The sequence below is a fragment of the Ovis aries genome, chromosome 17 (genome assembly GCF_016772045.2).
Source record: "Ovis aries strain OAR_USU_Benz2616 breed Rambouillet chromosome 17, ARS-UI_Ramb_v3.0, whole genome shotgun sequence".
In the NCBI taxonomy this organism is placed as follows: domain Eukaryota; kingdom Metazoa; phylum Chordata; class Mammalia; order Artiodactyla; family Bovidae; genus Ovis; species Ovis aries.
Window position 1 is genome coordinate 70,950,559 of NC_056070.1, and position 19,951 is coordinate 70,970,509.

A 19,951-nucleotide genomic window follows, 5' to 3' on the forward strand; every position below is an offset into this window, starting at 1 on the left:
CCTCCCCTGCCCCTCCCTCTCTGACTCATGGCTTTCCTTCCCAGTCCTGGCCTCCGTTCTTCCTACAACCCTGCACCCCGTGACCTCCTCCAGCATGATCAAGTTCACTTTGTCAAAAAGTCGTGGACATGTTTTCCGATCTTCCTGAACGAGGCACTCACTTCCTCGTCCTCCCCTTGAACCCTTCTGACGTCTCCCTTCTCCAGAAGCCTCAGCAATCAGACACTGAGGTATGGGTCCACTCTGTGTCCCTGGGGAACCCCAGGACAGGCCCAGCTCAGGTCACCCTCCCAGATGTGATACTGAACCCTGGGCAACACACAGAACTCAGGGAGGGGTTTGGTTGGTCAGAGGACAGGGGCACATTGTATGAGGGCCCTTTCTCCTGGGGGTGGGGGCATGAGAGACGGGCAGTAGCAGCCTCAGTAGAGCTCCGGGGTGGCTGGACCACAGCCTGGACTCCCCTCTCCCTCCCTGCCGCCTCTCCTTCACTGCACAGGTCAGGACAACCCTCAGCAGCCTGACTCCCCCTCCCTGACCACTCCCACCACATGCAGGAAAGGTACCTCCCTGTCCTTCCTCAGGACATACAGGATGCTGTGCTTTCAGGGTCCCTCTCCCAGCCTGTGCTGATGCAGCCGCCCTGAGCATCTGCCTCCCTGGGAGCCTCGGCCAAACTCACCTGCACCCTGAGCGGCGGCTACAGCCGCTACTATGTGGGCTGGCACCAGAAGGTCCCAGGGAGGGGTCCCTGTTTCCTGATGTGAGTGGGCACCAGTGGTGTTGCGGGACAAGTGGGATGGGATCTCTGACCGCTTCTCAGGCTCGGGCTCTGGCCTGAGGGTGCCTGACCTTCCAGAACATCCCGGAGGAAGACGAGGCTGACTACATCTGTGGGGCAGACCATGGCAGTGGGAGCAGCTTCCTGTGACCCACAGTGACCCGGGCAGGGGAGTGAGACAGAAACCCCAGTGGTGGCCCCGCCCCTCCCCTCCCATCACCAGACCCACAGTGTGGAGGGTGCCTCCTGACCTGCCTCGAGAGTTTCCACCTCACCAAGTATTCTCATAACTCAGCCCTATCTGAGACGAAGGTCTGTCTTTGCCCAACCTTCCTGGTCTTGGTCCACAGCAAATGTTCCCCAGGTCTGTAAGCCACTCTAGACCAAAGTTCAGTGACACATATGATGTCGTGAACTTCAAAGCTGCAGAACAGCATCCCCTGATCCCCCACTTTGTCAGTCTGTACAACATTCACTTGGAGCTTCCCAGGTGGGAAAGCTAGTGGCAAAGAACTTGCCTACCAATGCAGGAGATGTAAGGGACGTGCGTTCAATCTCTGGCTCAGGAATATCCCATGGCAACCCACTTCAGAATTCTTGCCTGGAGAATCCCATGGACAGAGGAGCCTAGTGGGCTACAGTCCATGAGGTCGCAAAGCATCGCAAAGGACTGAAGCGGCTCAGCACACACAGCCTTCGCGTAGCTCACCACTGGGGAAAATGAACATCAGATGGGTCCTTCTGACAGGGGTTGGAATTGGTTGCTCGGGTGCACATGCGATACGTAGTAAAGAGTGTCCCAGGGAAAGTGATGGTGTCGAGGGCTTTCCTGCCTTTCAGCGATGAAGGAAGATGAGGGCTAAGGGGAGTGGAAGATTGAAAGAGGGAAATCATGCTGAAGAGGTCGATACTGGGTGAGGATATACGGGATTCATGAGGCTGCTCTTCAAGGATTTTTGTAATTTCAACAGAATTTTTGCTCAGTGACAAGTGTGTATGGAAGAAAACCCCCGTCCCTGTCCACTAGGATGTGTGTCTGCCCCATATTAACAGATCACCCAAGTGACCAGCTTCTATGCTTCTGCCCCATTTTCTAAGTCAAGCACTCTGCCTGGAGGCTGGGACATCCCAGGGGCCAGAGGAGGTGCCCAGGGCCAGGAGGAGGTGCCAAGCAGAGTCCCAGAGGGGGTGCCAGGCCAGAAAAGAGGGAAACCACTCAGAGATCCAGGAGACTGTGCAAACTGTCCTCCCTGGGGGGGGGGGGGTCCCTGTTCCCTTTGAGGTCTGTCCCCTGGGAGCTTCTGGTCCTGGTAACCTAACCAGCCAGTTCAGATTCTGGTCCCTCCTTCTCATCCATGTGGAGTCTTTGCCAAGTCTGGGTCAGAGAGAAGATGTGGAAATGTGAGGAGTCAGAATGTGTCTCCAAGTAGAAGTGGCTCCTGGGAGAGTCTGTGTAGAGGACAGGGCACAGCTGTGGGCAGGGGCCCCGCAGGGCTACCTGTGTGGAGTTAGGTGTGTGTGATGAGTGTGTATCAGGATATTACAAATGTGTTTTTTGTTCCTATGTTAATGTGGTTTTTGCTATTATTGGTGTTCAATTGATTTTTAAAATGTCTTCCTATAAAGCAAACCTATACGGAAACACTGACGCTTGACCTGATGATTTGTAATCTTCCCACTTATGTGTTTTATTTTCAGGTGAATGTCCACCACTTAAACTGCTTTCTCCAAGAACTAGGAAATTTACACCATTTGCAATGTGTTGTAAAATAAACATACCAAGCAAATCTATGGGAACAAAGTAGTTGCTGGAGTTTGCTAGCTATTTTGTTAGATATTTCTGGTAAATAAGTATATATTATGTCTTTTGTGGAGTAATTCAATGATAAAATTTCCAGGTTTTCCTGGAAAAAGTAATCTCTTGACTTATATTTTCTACGAGACCAACGCAGTACCTTCCTAGGAAAGGTGAAAGTGAAAGTGAAAGTCTCCCAGTCGAGCCCGGCTCTTGGTGAAACCACGGACTGTCCAGCCCATGGAATCCTCCAGGCCAGAATCCTGGAGTGGGCAGCCTTTCCCTTCTCCAGGGGATCTTCCCGACCCAGGGATGGAACCCAGGTCTGCCGTGTTGCAGGCAGGTTGTTTGACAGCTGAGCCCCCAGGGAAGCCCAGGAAAGTGTGATATCCCAGCTTTTTCGATGGTTTTCCTGCAGCTCCTGCCCCATCTCCCCCCACTGTTCTGTGTCTGCAGGTTCCTCTCCCAGCCTGAGGTGACTCAGGCGGCCTCCCTCTGGGCATCTCCGGGAGCATCAGCCAGACTCCCAGACTGCACCCTGCACAGTGGGCCAATGTTGGTGGCTAGCAAATATCCTGTTTCCAGCAGAAGCCAGGGAGCCCTCTCCAGGACCTCCTGGTGTTCAAGTCAGACTCCAATAAGCCCCAGGCCTCCGGGGTCCCCAGTCACTTCTGTGGATGCAAGGCTGCCTCAGCCAGTGAAGGGCTCCTGCTCATCTCTGGGCTGCAGACTCAGGATGAGGCTGATTATGATTGCTACTGTCACCAAAACACTGGTATTTACCAGGGCTTCAGGCCCACAGCGGCCCTATGCCCTCCCTCACGCAGCTGTCGCTGCTGCTCTGCCTGGACCGTGTCTAACTCCAGTTAACCTCCTGTGGTCACTTCTGAGCTTCCAGAGAACAACAGATCTGACCTGTCACGTACTGCCCTCATCTCAGATCTGAGACTCACCCATGGATTGATCGCTCAGATTGCCACGTTTTGACACACACCTTCCTAATCAGAGATAAAAATCCTGCAGTGGAGATGCTATAAGTGGCAGAAAGAGGCTGATTCCTGCTCTGCTTCACTCAGACCCCAAAAATTAATAATGCAATATCTGTGTAAAAAGTAAGTTTTACTTAATTTACTTAATTTTAATAAAAATTTTCAAAAGATTCACCTTGTGTCATTTATTTATTGTTTTCTTAATAAGAAAATAAACTTACAAAGATAATTATATTTCAGATATGGAATTCTTGTCAATGAAAAACTGAACTAAGCATAGATTGTCCTTCAATTAAACTTATGCACATATTTAAAGTAATGACCTTAAAATTTTCACTAATCCATTAACATATTTTCATACATTTACTATATCAGGGAATTCCCAGGTGGTCCAGTGAACAAGACTCCACGATCCCAGTGCACTCAGCCTGGTTTCATCCCTGGTCGGGGAACTAAGATACCGCACGCCACAGTGAAGACACCACCCAGACAAACAGAGAAATACATATTTATAAAAGTCTCACAGTCACACCTACAGTGTAACACACTCGTGCAGCGCAGGACAGACCACAGTCAGGCCATTCTTCTCCAGACAAACTTCCCTTAACTGTATCCTCTCGGACCCACTGACTGGGACGACTGGTCCTACCACCCACCACATATCAGGCTCCCTGGGAACAGACGCTGCTCAGGGCCTCTCAGAGTCTCAGTGAAAAGTGCCATGAGTATCACAGCCCTGCTCCCTGCAGCCTGTGCCCTGTGCCTGCAGGAGAGACGCCCAGTAGGGGTCACTTCGTAAGAGAGGACACAGCGACGGGAGTGCACCGTGTGGAAAGCCTCACACACAGTGAAGATCCAGACACTCAGGAATCCAGAGTCCCACCCCGGCCTCTCCCCCTACACCTTCCCACCGACAGAGAAGAGCCCCTTCTCCTCACGGCTGAGGGGACACACAGAGGAAGCAGGGCTCCGGCCACCAGGGAGGGGACCCACAGAGGAGGGACCCGCTCTCCTGCCCAGGAGGGGACGGGCCTCCCCGGGGCCAGCACTGCCCTGACCTCATCCTGATGGAGAGGAACCTGTGCCCCGGAAGCCCTCTCAGTCCTGACCCCGAGCAGCCCAGGGAGACGTGCACAGACTCGGCCTGAGGGGCCTCAGGGGAGCACACAGGGGCCCTGAGGTCACAGCGGACACAGAGGAGGCCCCTGAACTGGCTCTGAGGCGGGGACAGTGCCCAGGGCAGGGGCAGGAGTTGTCCCTGAGGGCTCCGCTCACCAGGGCACAGGGAGCGTGTCCGGGCCTGGACACCAGGGGGCGCGCGAGGGCCATTCCTGAGCTGGTGAGTGGGGTGAGAGCTGGGCCCAGGCCCTGGCACTGCCAGGCAACCACTGCTCAGGGCTCCTGGATGGGACCTCCCGGCCCTGGGCCCCTACAGCCCCGCCCCAGTCCACACCCTGCACCCCTCAGGCACAGGGACAGGAGCCAGGGCCCAGGGAGGGGTCACAGAGCTGGGGGCTCAGAGAGCTGGGGGCTCAGAGAGCTGGGGGCTCAGAGAGGTGGGGGCTCAGAGAGCTGGGGGCTCAGAGAGCTGGGGGCTCAGAGAGCTGGGGGGTGGGGTTTGGGGGAGGACGGTCTTTTGCATGAAAGGCCCCGCCCCTTCTCAGGCTATGAAGAGGGGCAGGAGCGGTGTGGGGACGCTCTGCTCAGCTGTGGGGCCACAGACAGCAGGACGCCGACATGTCCACCATGGCCTGGTCCCCTCTGCTCCTCACCCTGGTTGTTCTCTGCACAGGTGACTGGATGTGGGGACAGGGGAAGGGCCCTGGGAAGACTCAAGGGCCTTCTTCCCCACTATCATGTCTGGACCCCCGAGTCACCATCTCTGTCTCTCCCCCTTCCAGGATCCTGGGCCCAGGCTGTGCTGACTCAGCCGTCCTCCGTGTCCAGGTCCCTGGGCCAGAGTGTCTCCATCACCTGCTCTGGAAGCAGCAGCAACGTTGGATATGGTAATTATGTGAGCTGGTTCCAACTCATCCCAGGATCGGCCCCCAGAACCCTCATCTATGGTGCAACCAGTCGAGCCTCGGGGGTCCCCGACCGATTCTCCGGCTCCAGGTCTGGCAACACAGCGACTCTGACCATCAGCTCGCTCCAGGCTGAGGACGAGGCCGATTATTACTGTGCATCTTATGACAGCAGTAGCAGTAATGGCACAGTGCTCCAGGCCAGGGGGGAAGTGAGACGAAAACCTGCTGTCCTCTCAGAGTCGGGGCTCTGGGGGCAGAAACATCCTCTGCAAAGGCAGCTGTTTCATTTGTCTGTTTGGCCTAAGACTGGGTCCAGAGTCACACCAGGGAACTTGATCCACAAAAATCTCTTCACATCTTTCTTCATTCACCCCTTCTCCAGCTTTCTTTGACAGCAACACATTTTCTCAACTTGAGCAGAAATCCCCAGTGCCAAGGGCAGGCTCCCTGGGGATAGAGTCCATGATGGGTCAGGTCAGAACCAGAGAAACACAGATCAGTTCTGTCTGATTCTGGACTCATCAGAGTGTCCAGTATATGTGCTGGTCCCAACAGCTCTCCTTCTCTCTGATGCTAGTCGTGGACCCTTGGGGATCCCTGCTCCATTTCAGGTCTTGGGGTCTCTGCTCATTTTCCAGGTCTCAAATCTGAAGTTGGGGCTCCTTGGCCATCTATGGGCTGAGCTGAGGCCCAGGATGCTGCTCCCGCCTTTTCTGTGACAGCCTCTCAGGCTCCCCAGAGCTCCAGGCTTGTGGAACTAGACCAGGACTCCTTTCCATTGGGGAGGTGGGGCCGCCCAGCGGCTTCCTGCTCAGCGTCAGGACTGACCTGCTGCTGCTGCTGCTATCACCCTGACTCCGGGACATCCAGGGGCTCTGCCTGGGCGTGGAGCCTCTTCTTGTCCCCTCTGTCCTTAAAGTCCCTCCAGCAGCCTATTCCCAGGAGAAGGTCTCAAAGGAAACAGGAAGTTCGTGTCCCCACCACTAGGGACACAGTGTCTCTTTGCCCTGAAGCTCAGGGGCTGAGGTTGGGGTCTGACTGAGGTCATCTCAGACCTGAACTCTGACTCGGGAGCCTTTAATCTCCATCACTGGGGCATCTGCCCATTGCCTGGAGTTTCTAGAGCTCTGACGCCTCTGATCGGCCCTCAACGTGAACACCTGTGCTTTTTCTTCACAGGGGAGATTACTTCAGTTACTGCTGCACCAACACGGGAGCATCTAAGGTGCGTCTTCCATTCAGGTCTTTTGGAACTACTGCCTCTCCGTGGCCTCACTGCTAAGATCCCCCATTGATTCTTCCTGGTCAATATCTTTGTCTAACACTTGCCACATGATGTTGAATTCTTGTTATGGAGATCAAATTCACTTTGTACCTGATGTGTGGAGTTTCCACAAATTATTGTCACCAGATTCCAATATGAGAATAGTTGGTGCTTTTACAATATAACATGCTATGTCTTGATACATTGATGACTTTTTTCTTAAAATGAAAAAAAAAAGACGTGTTCCATGCCTTCCCTTCCCCCATAGGTAGTGGATGCAGCCTGGGGTTATTTCAGTTCCATTAGCTCAGTTCAGTTCAGTCGCTCAGTTGTGTCTGACACTTTGCGACCCCAAAAAATTGCAGCACGCCAGGCCTCCCTGTCCATCACCAACTCCCGGAGTTCACTCAAACTCATGTCCATCAGGTCGGTGATGTCATCCAGCCATCTCATCCTCGATCGTCCTCCTCCTCCTGCCCCCAATCCCTCCGAGCATAAGAGTCTTTTCCAATGAGTCAACTCTTTGCATGAGGTGGCCAAAGTACTGGAGTTTTGCTTTAGCATCATTCCTTCCAAAGAAATCCCAGAGCTGATCTCCTTCAGAATGGACTGGTTGGATCTCCTTGCAGTCCAAGGGACTCTCAAGAGTCTTCTCCAACACCACAGTTCAAACGCATCAATTCTTCGGCGCTCAGTCTTCTTCACAGTCCAACTCTCACATCCATACATAAACAATAGCCTTGAGTAGACGGACCGTAGTAATGTCTCTGCTTCTGAGTATACTATCTAGGTTGGTCACAACTTTTCTTCCAAGGAGTAAGCATCTTTTAATTTCATGGCTGCAGTCACCATCTGCAGTGTTTTTGGAGCCCCCCAAAGTAAAGTCTGACACTGTTTCCATGGTTTCCCCATCTATTTCCCATGAAGTGATGGGACCAGATGCCATGATCTTCGTTTTCTAAATGTTGAGCTTTAAGCCAACTTTTTCACTTTCCTCTTTCACTTTCATCAAGAGGCTTTTTAGTTCCTCTTCACTTTCTGCCATAAGGGTGGTGTCATCTCCATGTCTGAGATTATCAATATTTCTTCCGGCAATCTTGATTCCAGCTTGTGTTTCTTCCAGTCCAGCGTTTCTCATGATGTACTCTGCATAGAAGTTCAATAAGCAGGGTGACAGTATCCAGCCTTGACATACTCCTTTTCCTATTTGGAACCAGTCTGTTGTTCCATGTCCAGTTCTAACTGTTGCTTCCTGACCTGCATACAGATTTCTCAAGAGGCAGCTCAGGTGGTCTGGTATTCCCATCTCTTTCAGAATTTCTGTTCCTTAGATGGTCACATGTCCTAGGTCACCCTTTGTGTGGTCATCTTACTGTCCATGGGCTGCAGACACCACCTCACATTCCCACCTGCCCACTGCTTGTCACCTGCCCCACAAACAGGAAAATCAGCACTCATCATAACAGGACCTGTTCTATCTAGGATCTCCCACAGGGTTACGAGAAGTAATGCTAGAAAACCTATCGCTTTCCAGTTACTAAAAACGAAGAAGCAAGAAAGATACTTTTTAAAATCCAATTCTTGATAGTACCCCAAACATAAAATGCTTAGGAATATGATTAACCCAGTAGGTGATAGGCTTATAAAGTGAAAACAAGAAAACACTGTTGAGAAATTCACACAGTTGTAAATCAGTGAAAGGAGCCCTGAGATCACGGGTGGGACAACCTCACACTGTGAAGGTGACCTCAGTCCTGCCAGATGGATCTACATGTTTGCAGCTGTTACCAAGTCCAAGCTCACTCTGCTCACCTCACGACAGGCCAATGAATCCGAGAGGAAAGGAATGCGACTTTATTCGGAGAGTCAGCTGACAGAGAAGTTGGCGGACTAACATCTCAAGATGACCATGCTCTTGGGGCCTGGATGCTAGCTGCTTTTGTGGATGAGAGATGGGGGAAAGTGAGGACGCAAAGTGAAAAAGACCATGTAACTCTTGCAATTATTCCCTAGATGGCAAGCCTCAGGCAGGGGGATATGTTATTTCCTTCTTTCTTACAGTCACTCACAGGTGGGCAGGGTCAGACCATCTCCCTGTGAGCTACCCAAAGGTACTAGGTTTAAGGCTCAGGCAGAGGGAGTAGGGTTCTCTGAAGCAAGCACTGTGTATGACGATGATAGCAAACATGACAGAAACGAGGGTTAAAATTCTTAGAAACAGCTCCAGCGTGGAGTCAGAATTAACCCTTCCTGGTCAAACAGCCACGCCATCACTTGCTCACTTTTCCCAGATTACTCCCTAAAGGCCCGCAGATCTCCACTCCCTGGTTCTCTGGAAAGAAGCTGCATAAATACCTGTTCTCTTAGACCTAGATTGTAGATTCCCACCCCTGGAATCTATTCCATAGCAGAGACAGGCATCAAAAGGCTCTGCGATGTGGGCTGAGGGGATCTGATGGGAAAAGCTGGAACAACAGCCACCACAACAGCAGTCAAGCTGAAAGAGAACCAGAGAGAGTGTGTGAGGTCTGAGGGCATTACACTCTGAGAACCTACACCTGTTATGTGCTTCAAGGGAAAGGTGGACGGTAATGACCCCAGACCCGGGAAGGAGCAAAGCCACCTGTCAGGCGACCCTGAAATATCTGAGAAGAGTCACTCTGCAATTATTCCTTCCAATTCTCCCTTTTCTCCTAAGCCTTAAATCTTCCTTATCGTCACATTTACTGCACACAAAGTTTCACATTTCCCACTGTATCACAGTAACTTTGCTTCAGTCAGTCAGTTCAGTCGCTCAGTCGTGTCCGACACTTTGTGACCCCAAGAATTGCAGCACGCCAGGCCTCCCTGTCCATCAGCAACTTCCAGAGTTCACTCAAACTCACGTCCATCGAGTCGGTGATGCCATCCAGCCATCTCATCCTCTGTCGTCCCCTTCTCCTCCTGCCCCCAATCCCTCCCAGCATCAGAGTCTTTTCCAATGAGCCAACTCTTCACATGAGGTGGCCAAAGTACTGGAGTTTTGCTTTAGCATCATTCCTCCCAAAGAGATCCCAGGGCTGATCTCCTTCAGAATGGACTGGTTGGAACTTCTTGCAGTCCAAGGGAGTCTCAAGAGTCTTCTCCAACACCACAGTTCAAAAGCATCAATTCTTCGGCGCTCAGCTTTCTTCACAGTCCAACTCTCACATCCATACATGACCATTGGAAAAACCATAGCCTTGACTAGACGGACCTTAGTCGGCAAAGTAATGTCCCTGCTTTTGAATATGCTGTCTAGGTTGGTCATAACTTTTCATCCAAGGAGTAAGTGTCTTTTAATTTCCTGGCTGCAGTCACCATCTGCAGTGATTTTGGAGCCCCCAAAATAAAGTTTGACACTGTTTCCACTGTTTCCCCATCTATTTCCCATGAAGTGATGGGACCGGATGCCATGATCTTCGTTTTCTGAATGTTGAGCTTTAAGCCAACTTTTTCACTCTCCTCTTTTACTTTCATCAAGAGGCTTTTAGTTCCTCTTCACTTTCTGCCATAAGGGTGGTGTCATCTGCATATCTGAGGTTATTGATATTTCTCCTGGCAATCTTGATTCCAGCTTGTGCTTCTTCCAGCCCAGCATTTCTCATGATGTACTCTGCATAGAAGTTAAATAAGCAGGGTGACCATATACAGCCTTGACATACTCCTTTTCCTATTTGGAACCAGTCTGTTGTTCCATGTCCAGTTCTAACTGTTGCTTCCTGACCTGCATATAGGTTTCTCAAGAGTCAGGTCAGGTGGTCTGGTATTCCCGTCACTTTCAGAGTTTGCTTAATAGGCTCCAAATCAACTAATGCAGACCTTTGTATGATGTGAGTCTGGGCCTCAGACAGAGGATGAGAAAAGAATACAAGGACCAGCACATTGTGTGAAGCAGACACGGTAGCAGCAGCTCTGAAGCAGACAGAATATTTTATCCTGTTTGACACGGTGAGAACAAGAATGTCGCGGTCGTACTTCACAAGAACTGCGCAAGTTTTCACCCTAACCCCCTTCACCTGCCCTTCCCTGTTCTTCTGCTCCGTGTAAGGCCACTTAGGGGAAAGGGAATTTAGAACACTCCATGATGCACACGCCCAGTTGTTTAGACACGGTATCATTTCAATTTCTGATTTTGAGTCATGTCTTTTTCTCTTATTTTCATCTGACATTTTGGAAGAATCTCAATGTCATGATTGCATTGTTAACTTTCTTCTAAAAATCTGCAGGTACACTGATGCTTGGTTTGTTGATGGTTTCCCTGAGCACAGGATAGCTATGTCCCCACGCCCGGGGCGGGTGTGAGTGGCGACTCCCCCTGTCCTGATGCACTGGATGGTTGTGCCGGCAGGGGTTCCATAGCCTGTGTGGTGAGGAGACCCCTGTCCCTTCACAGAACACATAAGACTCTGTGGTTTCCTGTTGGGTTTCCTGCTGGAGGAAGCAGTACCCTCCGCACAAGGAGCAGGAAGTGATTCCATTGGGGAGGGAAGAGAGGTTCACAGTCACAGGGGAGCGTGGTGTTGGGGTGAGCAGGATCGCTGGGGCAGGAGGAGCACATCCAATTATGACTCAGCTTCACATCTGCAGGGAAGGATTCCGGTTTGAGAAACGAAGGACGTGGGGGTAGGGGGCTGATTAGGGAAGGTTGTTGCCCCATCACTCAGGGTCTCCTCCCCATGCTGTCCCCACTCTGGGTGAGGTTCAGCATCTGTCTCCTTCAAGACTCACCCCTCAGGGGACATCAGGTGACCTGGGCAGGGAGAGGCAGGAAGTGGTTTGCATGGGATGAGAGGCATGAAAAGGCCCAGGACCCCACCTCCAGCTCAGGAGGCTGAGGAGGCCGCGACCTGGGAGGGTCCACACCATGGCCTGCACAGTGCTTCTGCTCGGGCTCCGCACTTACGGCTCAGGTCAAGGGCCGGGACTCTGCATCCTTGGGGCACCTCCCCGCAGGGTCTCAGAGTCCTTGTCTCCATAACAACCCCTGTCTCTCTCCTGTCACTTTTAGGGGTGGATGCTCAGACTGCACTAGGTCTAGGAGCTGGCACTGTCAGTGTCTCCAGGAGGGACCGTCATCCTCACCTGTGCCCTTCGCTCTGGTTCAGCCTACTCTCCCACCCAAATGGAACCAGTAGCCCCCAGGCCAGGATCCCCACAGGCTTACCCACAGCACAAGCAGCCGCCCCTCTGGGGTCCCCTGTTGCTTCTCTGGCTCCATCTTTGGGAACAAAGCTGTCCTCACCATCACGGGAGCCCAGTCTGAGGATGAGGCCAAGTATCACTGTGGTCTGTGTATGGGTCGAGGTACTTACAAGTGCCCAGTGATGGAAGCCCATGGGGAAGTGCCAACAAAACCTCCTCATGTGCTCAGAGGACTCAGCACGTAGGGACAGGAGTTGCTGATTAGAAAAATGAAACAAACTAAATCCAGGGCTAACAGAAAGAAGAAAATAATAGATGTTAACATAGAGAAAAACAGCTGCCAGGGAGCCCAGAGAAAAACAAAATAGAAAATGCTAAAACAGGAGAGAATCAAACAAAACTGAACAGGTTCCTTGAAAATAAAATTATATATATATATTTATTATATTATATATTATATATATTTTCTTTTTTAGCTATGCAAGTGGGTGTTTGTCGCTCAGTTATGTCTGACTCTTTGTGACCCTATGGACTGTAGCCTGCCAGGCTTCTCTGTCCATGGGATTTCTCAGGCAAGAATACTGGAGTGGATTGCTATTTCCTTCTCCAGGCAAAGTTCGAGGTCCTGAACTTCAGGTTAATGCTATAATGGATAAAATCTTTGAAAGCATTGGCAGGAAAATGCAGTTTGGACATAGAAGTATGTAAACAATTTGTGGCGAAGTGTGTCCACGTGGTTTTAAATTATGTCCACAAATCCTTTCCTTCAAGGGTGGACCTTATACTCCCCTTCACAAGTGGGCTGGACTTAGTGGCTCACTTCTAATGTTAGAATATTGTAAAAGTGAAAATGAAGCGTCTGAGACTAGGTCATAAAAGGCACTGCAGCCTCCTTGCTCATCCTCTTGGATCACTCACTCTAGAAGCCAGCTTAGTTGAATCTTGAGAACACTCAGGTAGCCCAGTAGAGAGGCCCAGGTGAAAGAACTGAGGCTTTCTCCCAACAGCCAGCAAGGAAGCTGGTTTCAACAGCTATGTGAGTAAGCCATCTTGGAAGGAAATCCACCAGCCCATGTCAAGGCTTCAGATGACGGCAATCTCATGAAACCCTGAGTCAGAACACTCAGCTGAATTATTCCTGGATTTCCAACTTTCAGCAGCATATGAGATAATATTGTTTTAAGCTGTTCAGTTCAGTTCAGTTCAGTTTCTCAGTCGTGTCCGACTCTTTGTGACCCCATGAACCGCAGCACGCCAGGCCTCCCTGTCCATCACCAATTCCCAGAGTTCACCCAAACCCATGTTCATTGAGTCGGTGATGCCATCCAACCATCTCATCCTCTGTCATCCCCTTCTCCTCCTGCCCTCAATCTTTCCCATCATGGGGGTCTTTTCAAATGAGTCAGCTCTTCTCATCAGATGGCCAAAATATTGAAGTTTCAGCTTCAGCATCAGTATTCCAATGAATATTCAGGACTGATCTCCTTCAGGATGGACTGATCGGATCTCCTTGCAGTCCAAGGGACTCTCAAGAGTCTTCTCCAGCACCACAGTTCAAAAGCATCGTTCTTCGTTGCTTAGCTTTCTTTATAGTCCAACTCTTAATCCATACATGACCATTAGAAAAACCATAGCCTTGACTAGATGGACGTTTGTTGACAAAGTAACGTCAATATGCTGTCTAGGTTGGTTATAATTTTCCTTCCAAGGAGTAAGCATCTTTTGATTTCATGGCTGCAATCACCATCTGCAGTGATTTTGGAGCCCCAAAGAATGAAGTCTGACACTGTTTCCACTGTTTCCCATCTATTTCCCATGAAGTGATGGGACCAGATGCCATGATCTTAGTTTTCTGAATGTTGAGCTTTTAGCCAGCTTTTTCACTCTTCTCTTTCACTTTCATCAAGAGGCTCTTTAGTTCTCCTTCACTTTCTGGCAAAACTTTTTCTTGGCAAAACTCTATTAGCCTTTGCCCTGCTTCATTCCACATTCCAAGACCAAATTTGCCTGTTACTCCAGGTGTTTCTTGACTTCGTACGTTTGCATTCCAGTCCCCTAGAATGAAAAGGACATCTTTTCGGGGTGTTCGTTCTAGAAGGTCTTGTAGGTCTTCATAGAACCGTTCAACTTCAGCTTCTTCAGCATTACTGGTTGGGGCATAGACTTGGATTACCGTGATATTGAATAATTTGCCTTGAAAACGAACAGATTATTCTGTCGTTTTTGAGACTGTAAAGATCTAAAAAATCTTGAGATTTTAAGCTGTTAGTTTGGGGTAATTTATTATGCAGCTGTAGTTCATTAATGCACTGCCAACTTTGGGCAATGTCTTTATCCAGGGGCGCCTGTCCATTTAGTCCAATTTTAGCCAGAATCTGCCAAGTCAGTTTAGAAAAAATACCCCACCCTTGATCTGACCACCCTCAGTATCAGATCAAATTCCTTATCACTCACCTCAGTATCTTATCAGCCTTGCCTAGCCTCAGCAATGATCCTCAGTCTAGCCAGAACCCACCCTCACCCTTAGGGTCCTCTTAGTAAGTTTGCATCCACTGACACCCACCCTGTTGCTGTTCCTTGCTTTTCAGGCTCGCAGTCTCTCTTTGCAACCCCGTGGACCCACCCTGTTCCTTAGCTGTAAATCCCAGCTGCACCCTGGTGGAGTCAGACTTAAGCTCAATCTCTCTCCCGATTCTAAGACCCCACTGTAGTACTCTTACCTTGAATAAAGTTTTTCTTACCACCTTTAGTAAGTGTTATGAATAGTTTTTTTTTAACATTTCCAAGTTCTGTTACTAGGAATTACTCTCAAATGAATATTTCCATACCTTTACTTTTTATACTATGTTCATTTGGAGGAACAGATTTCAAGAATGAAAATATTTCATGTTTTTAGGATACAAACAGAAAATATCTTTTTAAAAATATATTTATATATCTTTTAAAAAGTACCCATGTAGTAATCTGAAACAGATGTGTATACAGATGTCAGAGCTCCAAGGAAAACTGAATTCTTTGTAAACTATAAATTAAAACTAAAACATTCAGCCTGTAAATAGTGAAATCTTTGGAATTAACTTGCCAAAAATCATACAGAGAATGAAATTTTAATATAAAAAGAAAATATTTGGGGGATTTAGATGAAACTGCTGTTTAAATAGAGGTATGTCAAGTCCTAAACCCTTTATAAAAAAATAAATGCTCTGCATCTTGTAATAACCTATTTGGATCTAGGACAGGAACCTGAGCCTGAGGGGCTTGTTCTTCCAGAACTGCCAAATTTTAAATACATTCCACAGAATCAATGGATTCCTGAGGTATGTTCTGCTTCATAATATGTCTGCTCCCAATGGTAGAGTCAGTTTTGCTGAAATCTCAGAAAATGTAAACAGATTCTGATGCCACTGAAGTACCCCCTGGGCAGCCGTGTGATCACAGGAGCCGTGGAGCTGAGCTCCCTCACTTGAGATCAGGAGCAGGAGCCTTTCCCAGGTGCGCCTCCAGCAGAGTCCGTGGACAATCCCAGCAGGCAGATCGTCCCCCAGGGTGAGAACTCTGCTCCTGAAGGGACAGAGCAGAGAGCGTGAGGAGTGAGGGGCACCGGGATACATCGCAGGCTGCAGGGAGCCCCGGGAGTGGCTCTCCTGACCCACAGGTGCCGGCTCTGTGCTGCCCTCTGCTCCTCTCGTCTCCACCCCACTGGAGCATTTCCTCCTTCAGAGCTGGGGTGGTCTGTGGCCTGTGAGGAGCAGGGGCTCCCCAAGATGTGCCCGGGTCCCTGCGCCTGTGATGCCCCTGATGAGCCCAGATCCGGGAGCACCATCTCCTGCTGAGGGAGCAGCAAGGACACGGGGACCACCAGGCAATGATGACAAGGGATTCCAGGCAAAGCCCTGCCTTTGTGACCTAGAACAGAGGTCAGGGCGAGTCAGGGGTTCGGCCCTGTTCTCCTGCAGCTGGTTGGACCACACGACTTCCTGGATCACACTGGGCCCCACCCATCCTGACGCAGAGGCTGGTCATCAGTGTCACACAGCTCATCGCTAACCACAGCCACAGGAATTCCCGTGTGATGCGGATGTGTGATGAAAGCTTGCCCTGTACTCCGGTGTCGGACCCATCACTGCCTGACCCTGGCTGTGACGTCCCCAGTGCTGGTTGAGGCCTCTGTGGTCACTTGGGCTGTCAGTACCAGGCAGGCTCACACCCTCTTCCTGGTCCCTTTTATGGGATCCATGAAATTGACTCCTTTTCTCCAAATACAAGCAAAATCTCCATGTGCCCAGATACAGTGTCTCACAGGTTCTGGGCAGGATGTTGAGGAAGCAGAAGCCCAGCATCTGTGCCCTGGAGCCCAGGGGCCTCTCCCACCCCGGCACGCCCCTCTCCTGCTCAGCAGACACCAGGCTTTGTGCTCTGCCCTGAACCCTGACCCTTAGGGAAGCTGGGTGCCTCCCTGTCTCTGGACACTGCACCCTAGAGCCCTCCTCTCCAGGTGAAGGAGACACTTCCCCTTAGGACAGGGCTCTCAGACTCCTCACTTGCTCATTTTCTCCTCTTTTCCCTCGTGATCTCTCCTATTTTTCCCTTCCTGGTTCCTTGTTTGAGATGATATTGGACAAATATCACTTTTTGGACACAGACCTTATAAACCCACCTCTGTTAAATCTATGGAGTCTAACCAATGAATGTCATCCATGTCCAGTGAAGATCAGGTAACAGTTCAGAAGGGTTTCTCAGTCAGGAAAGAAGGAGGGGTCTTGACAAGGATGAGATCCCCATTTATAGTTATAATCGTGTATATCAAGCACTTAATATAGAAAGTTTACGAAATTCGACTCAAAACACCTTTAATCTTTAAATATGTGAGTCAAAAAGTACTGTGAGGAATAGGTTCAAGGGTAAAGAAGTCCTGGGAGTGATTAAGGAAAGGTAGCTTATCCCTGAGAACTTCATATCCTCTTGGGAAAGACAGAAATAGGGACAGAGCGGTGCACTCCTGGCCGGGGTGGCCCCTGGTGACCTTGCAAAGCCAACATCAACCACACACCAGCCTGGGAGGCAAACTCAGACAGGATCGTGACCAGGAACCACCCATGGGCCTCTGGGATTTTGAATCCTGGACCCTCGTTCAGGTGGTTGTGTTCTGATACTGAACCCAGGAGCTGGGCAGAGCAAACTCAGACCTAGGAAATCCTGAAATTCATTTATCAGCATTGCATTAAAAGGCCTGAAGTCAAAGTTACTTGGTAAAATTAATGACCCACCCCAAACTCCACGGAGAGGACTCATTCTACTGCCCTGGGGGTGACATCAGGAAGACCCAGCTGCAAGTGTGAGAAAGCCCTTCCTGGAGGCTGTGAAGTAGGGGGAGGAGGAGGCCTGTGGCCAGCAGGGGGACGCTGCATGCCTGGTCCTGACAGCGCAGGGTCCTGGCCAGGCAGGCTGGCACCTCCTCTGTTGACTCTTGCCCACGTGGGCAGCAGGGTCCTCACTGGAGGGTGACATCCTGCACCTGGGCCCCCAGGGGACATGGCAGCTCTCAGCTCAGAGCCACAGGCTTCCCTCTCAGTTCCTGCTGCTCTGGCGTGGGGTCCGTGACCAGATCTGACATCCAACCAAGGACAGAGGGACGGTCATACAATGAAAATGGACTTCCTTCAGGAACCTCGCCCTCCAGGAACACCTGGACAGGGGATGAGACCCCTGCAGAGGCTGTCCCATTGCCCGCAGAGCGCCCGGGTGTTCCCAGCGGAGGAAGGACGCAGGCAAGAGCCCTCTGTCACCATCCCGTCATTTAAAAGTGTTCCCTGCTGTGTTATTTCGCATTTTCAGCATTTTAGAGTGAAGCATGGAAAGTGGGATTGTGTCGGTTTTGTGGCTTCCTTACTTGTTCCTTCCCTTTATGTGACCATTTCTTCCATCTAAAAACTTGACATATATGAAATCACATATCTCCCAAAGCTATCTTCAGTACATTTGCATAATAAGAAAAGATTGACTAGGAATATCATATTTTTCACATCTATGAGTTGAGGTTCTCAAGCACTTCTGACAAAAATCATGTGAATGTTATTCAACAGCTACTTTAGCAGCAAATCTAACGTGAATGCAAAATAAGAATAGTATTTGACATTTTTATGTTAAAGAAACAAGAGATGAACAAGACTTTTCCCGTCTCTTCCACACACGTTAGCACTTGAGATGTCTGAGCTCCTTCTCCTCCTCGTTGCCCCCACACCCTCCCCTGTCCCTTCGGCTCCAGAGCAGAACCACAGGGAAGGGAGTTTTACAAGGTCCACGATGGCCCCCACACCTACCTGTTCACACACGGGTTTTTCCCATTTCTGATGATGAGACATGTGTTCCCACTTTATTGTAACTGAACTTGCCCGCTATCACCATTGAATGATGACATGGTGACCTTTTCCTCTACTGTTGGTCTATTGAACGGCTATTGAGCTACAGAGAAGGCAATGGCACCCCACTCCAGCATTCTTGCTTGGAAAATACCATGGACAGAGGCACCTGGTAGGCTGCAGTCCATGGGATTGCTGAGAGTCGGGCACGAATGACCGACTTCATTTTCACTTTTCACTTTCATGCATTGGAGAAGGAAATGGCAACCCACTCCAGTATTCTTGCCTGGAGAATCCCAGGCATGGGAGAGCCTGGTGGGCTGCCGTCTGTGGGGTCACACAGAGTCAGACACGACTGAAGCGACTTAGCGGTAGCCCTGAAGCTACTCCACATTGTCATGGCTTTTTATAACACAGGAAGCTGTCACCACAGGCCTGGCCGTGTGACTCTATATGTAACTCTCAACCCCCAGCCCTGATTCACCAGCGCCGGGACTAGAGACACTTTACAGGACTGTGCTCCAGAGCGACCGCTCACCCTTCACAGCAGACACAGGCTCCGGGATCTCCTGCTCGACTCAGGGCTGGAGGAGGACGGACAGCACCGCCCAGACGGGAGTCAGGGTTCCCTGAGAAGACAGACTGTTCTTAAGAAGGGCTCAGGTTTGGGAAAGGCTGGATTATTGTGGCAAGAGAGACAGACTTGCAAACTCCTCCTTCAGCCTCAGACACTCCGGGGAGGACATAGAGGACTGAGGTCACCAGGTCACGGGGCACATTCGCTGAAAGCTGTCGCCCCCATCTCTCAGGGGCTCCTCCCCGAGCTGTCCCTGCTCTGTGTGAGGTCCAGCATCTGCCTCCTTCAAGTCCCCCCACCCCAGGGCCTCAAGTGACCTGGGCAGGGAGAGGAGGAAGGGATTTGCATGAGGCACCTCCTCCTCCTGACAGGCTGGAGGCATGAAAAGGCCTAGGACCCCGCCTGCAGCCCAGGAGGTGCGGAGGCCGCATCCCGGGAGGGGCCCCACCGCGGCCTGGACGGTGCTCCTGCTCGGGCTGCTCGCTTGTGGCTCAGGTCAGGGGCCGAGACTCGGCACGCTTGGGGCACGTCCATGCAGGGTCTCAGGGCCCTGTCTCCATAACAACCCCTGTCTCTCTCTTGTTCCTTTTAGGGGTGGATGCTCAGAGCATGGTCCAGGAGCCAGCACTGTCAGTGTCTCCAGGAGGGACGGTCACCCTCACCTGGGGCCTCAGCTCTGGGTCAGTCACCACCAGTAACTCCCCTGGCTGGTTCCAGCAGACCCCAGGCCAGGCTCCCAGAACTGCTATCTAAGCACAAACACCCGCCTCTCTGGGGTCCCTGCTCGCTTCTCTGTCTCCGTCTCTGGGAACAAAGCCGCCCTCACCATCACGGGGCCCAGCCCGGGACGAGGCCGTCCCTTACTGTGCTCTGTACGTGTTAGTTACAATGCCGCAGTGGTGCACCCTCATGGGGAAGCACTTCCCAAACCTGCCCCTGTGCTCAGGGGGCTCGGCGCTTCGAGTCGGGAAGGCAGAGAGGGGGTGGAAAAGCTCA

The 19,951-nt window shown here is 50.8% G+C and overlaps 1 protein-coding gene across 13 annotated transcripts in view; it reads left to right on the forward strand.

Moving 5' to 3' along the window:
* The window catches only part of LOC114108841 (immunoglobulin lambda-1 light chain), a 469,312-nt gene that overhangs the window by 199,802 nt on the left and 249,559 nt on the right, over window positions 1–19,951 (forward strand). Inside the window, exons 1-2 of one of the 13 annotated variants that reach the window (XM_060401336.1) lie at window positions 5,262–5,357; window positions 5,467–5,773. The exons of the other annotated variants lie outside the window; for them this stretch is intronic. Coding sequence (XP_060257319.1) covers window positions 5,303–5,357; window positions 5,467–5,773 — 362 coding nt within the window. The 5' untranslated portion in view covers window positions 5,262–5,302. Of the gene's footprint in view, window positions 1–5,261; window positions 5,358–5,466; window positions 5,774–19,951 lie in introns of those variants that run through there. 13 annotated transcript variants of the gene reach the window in all.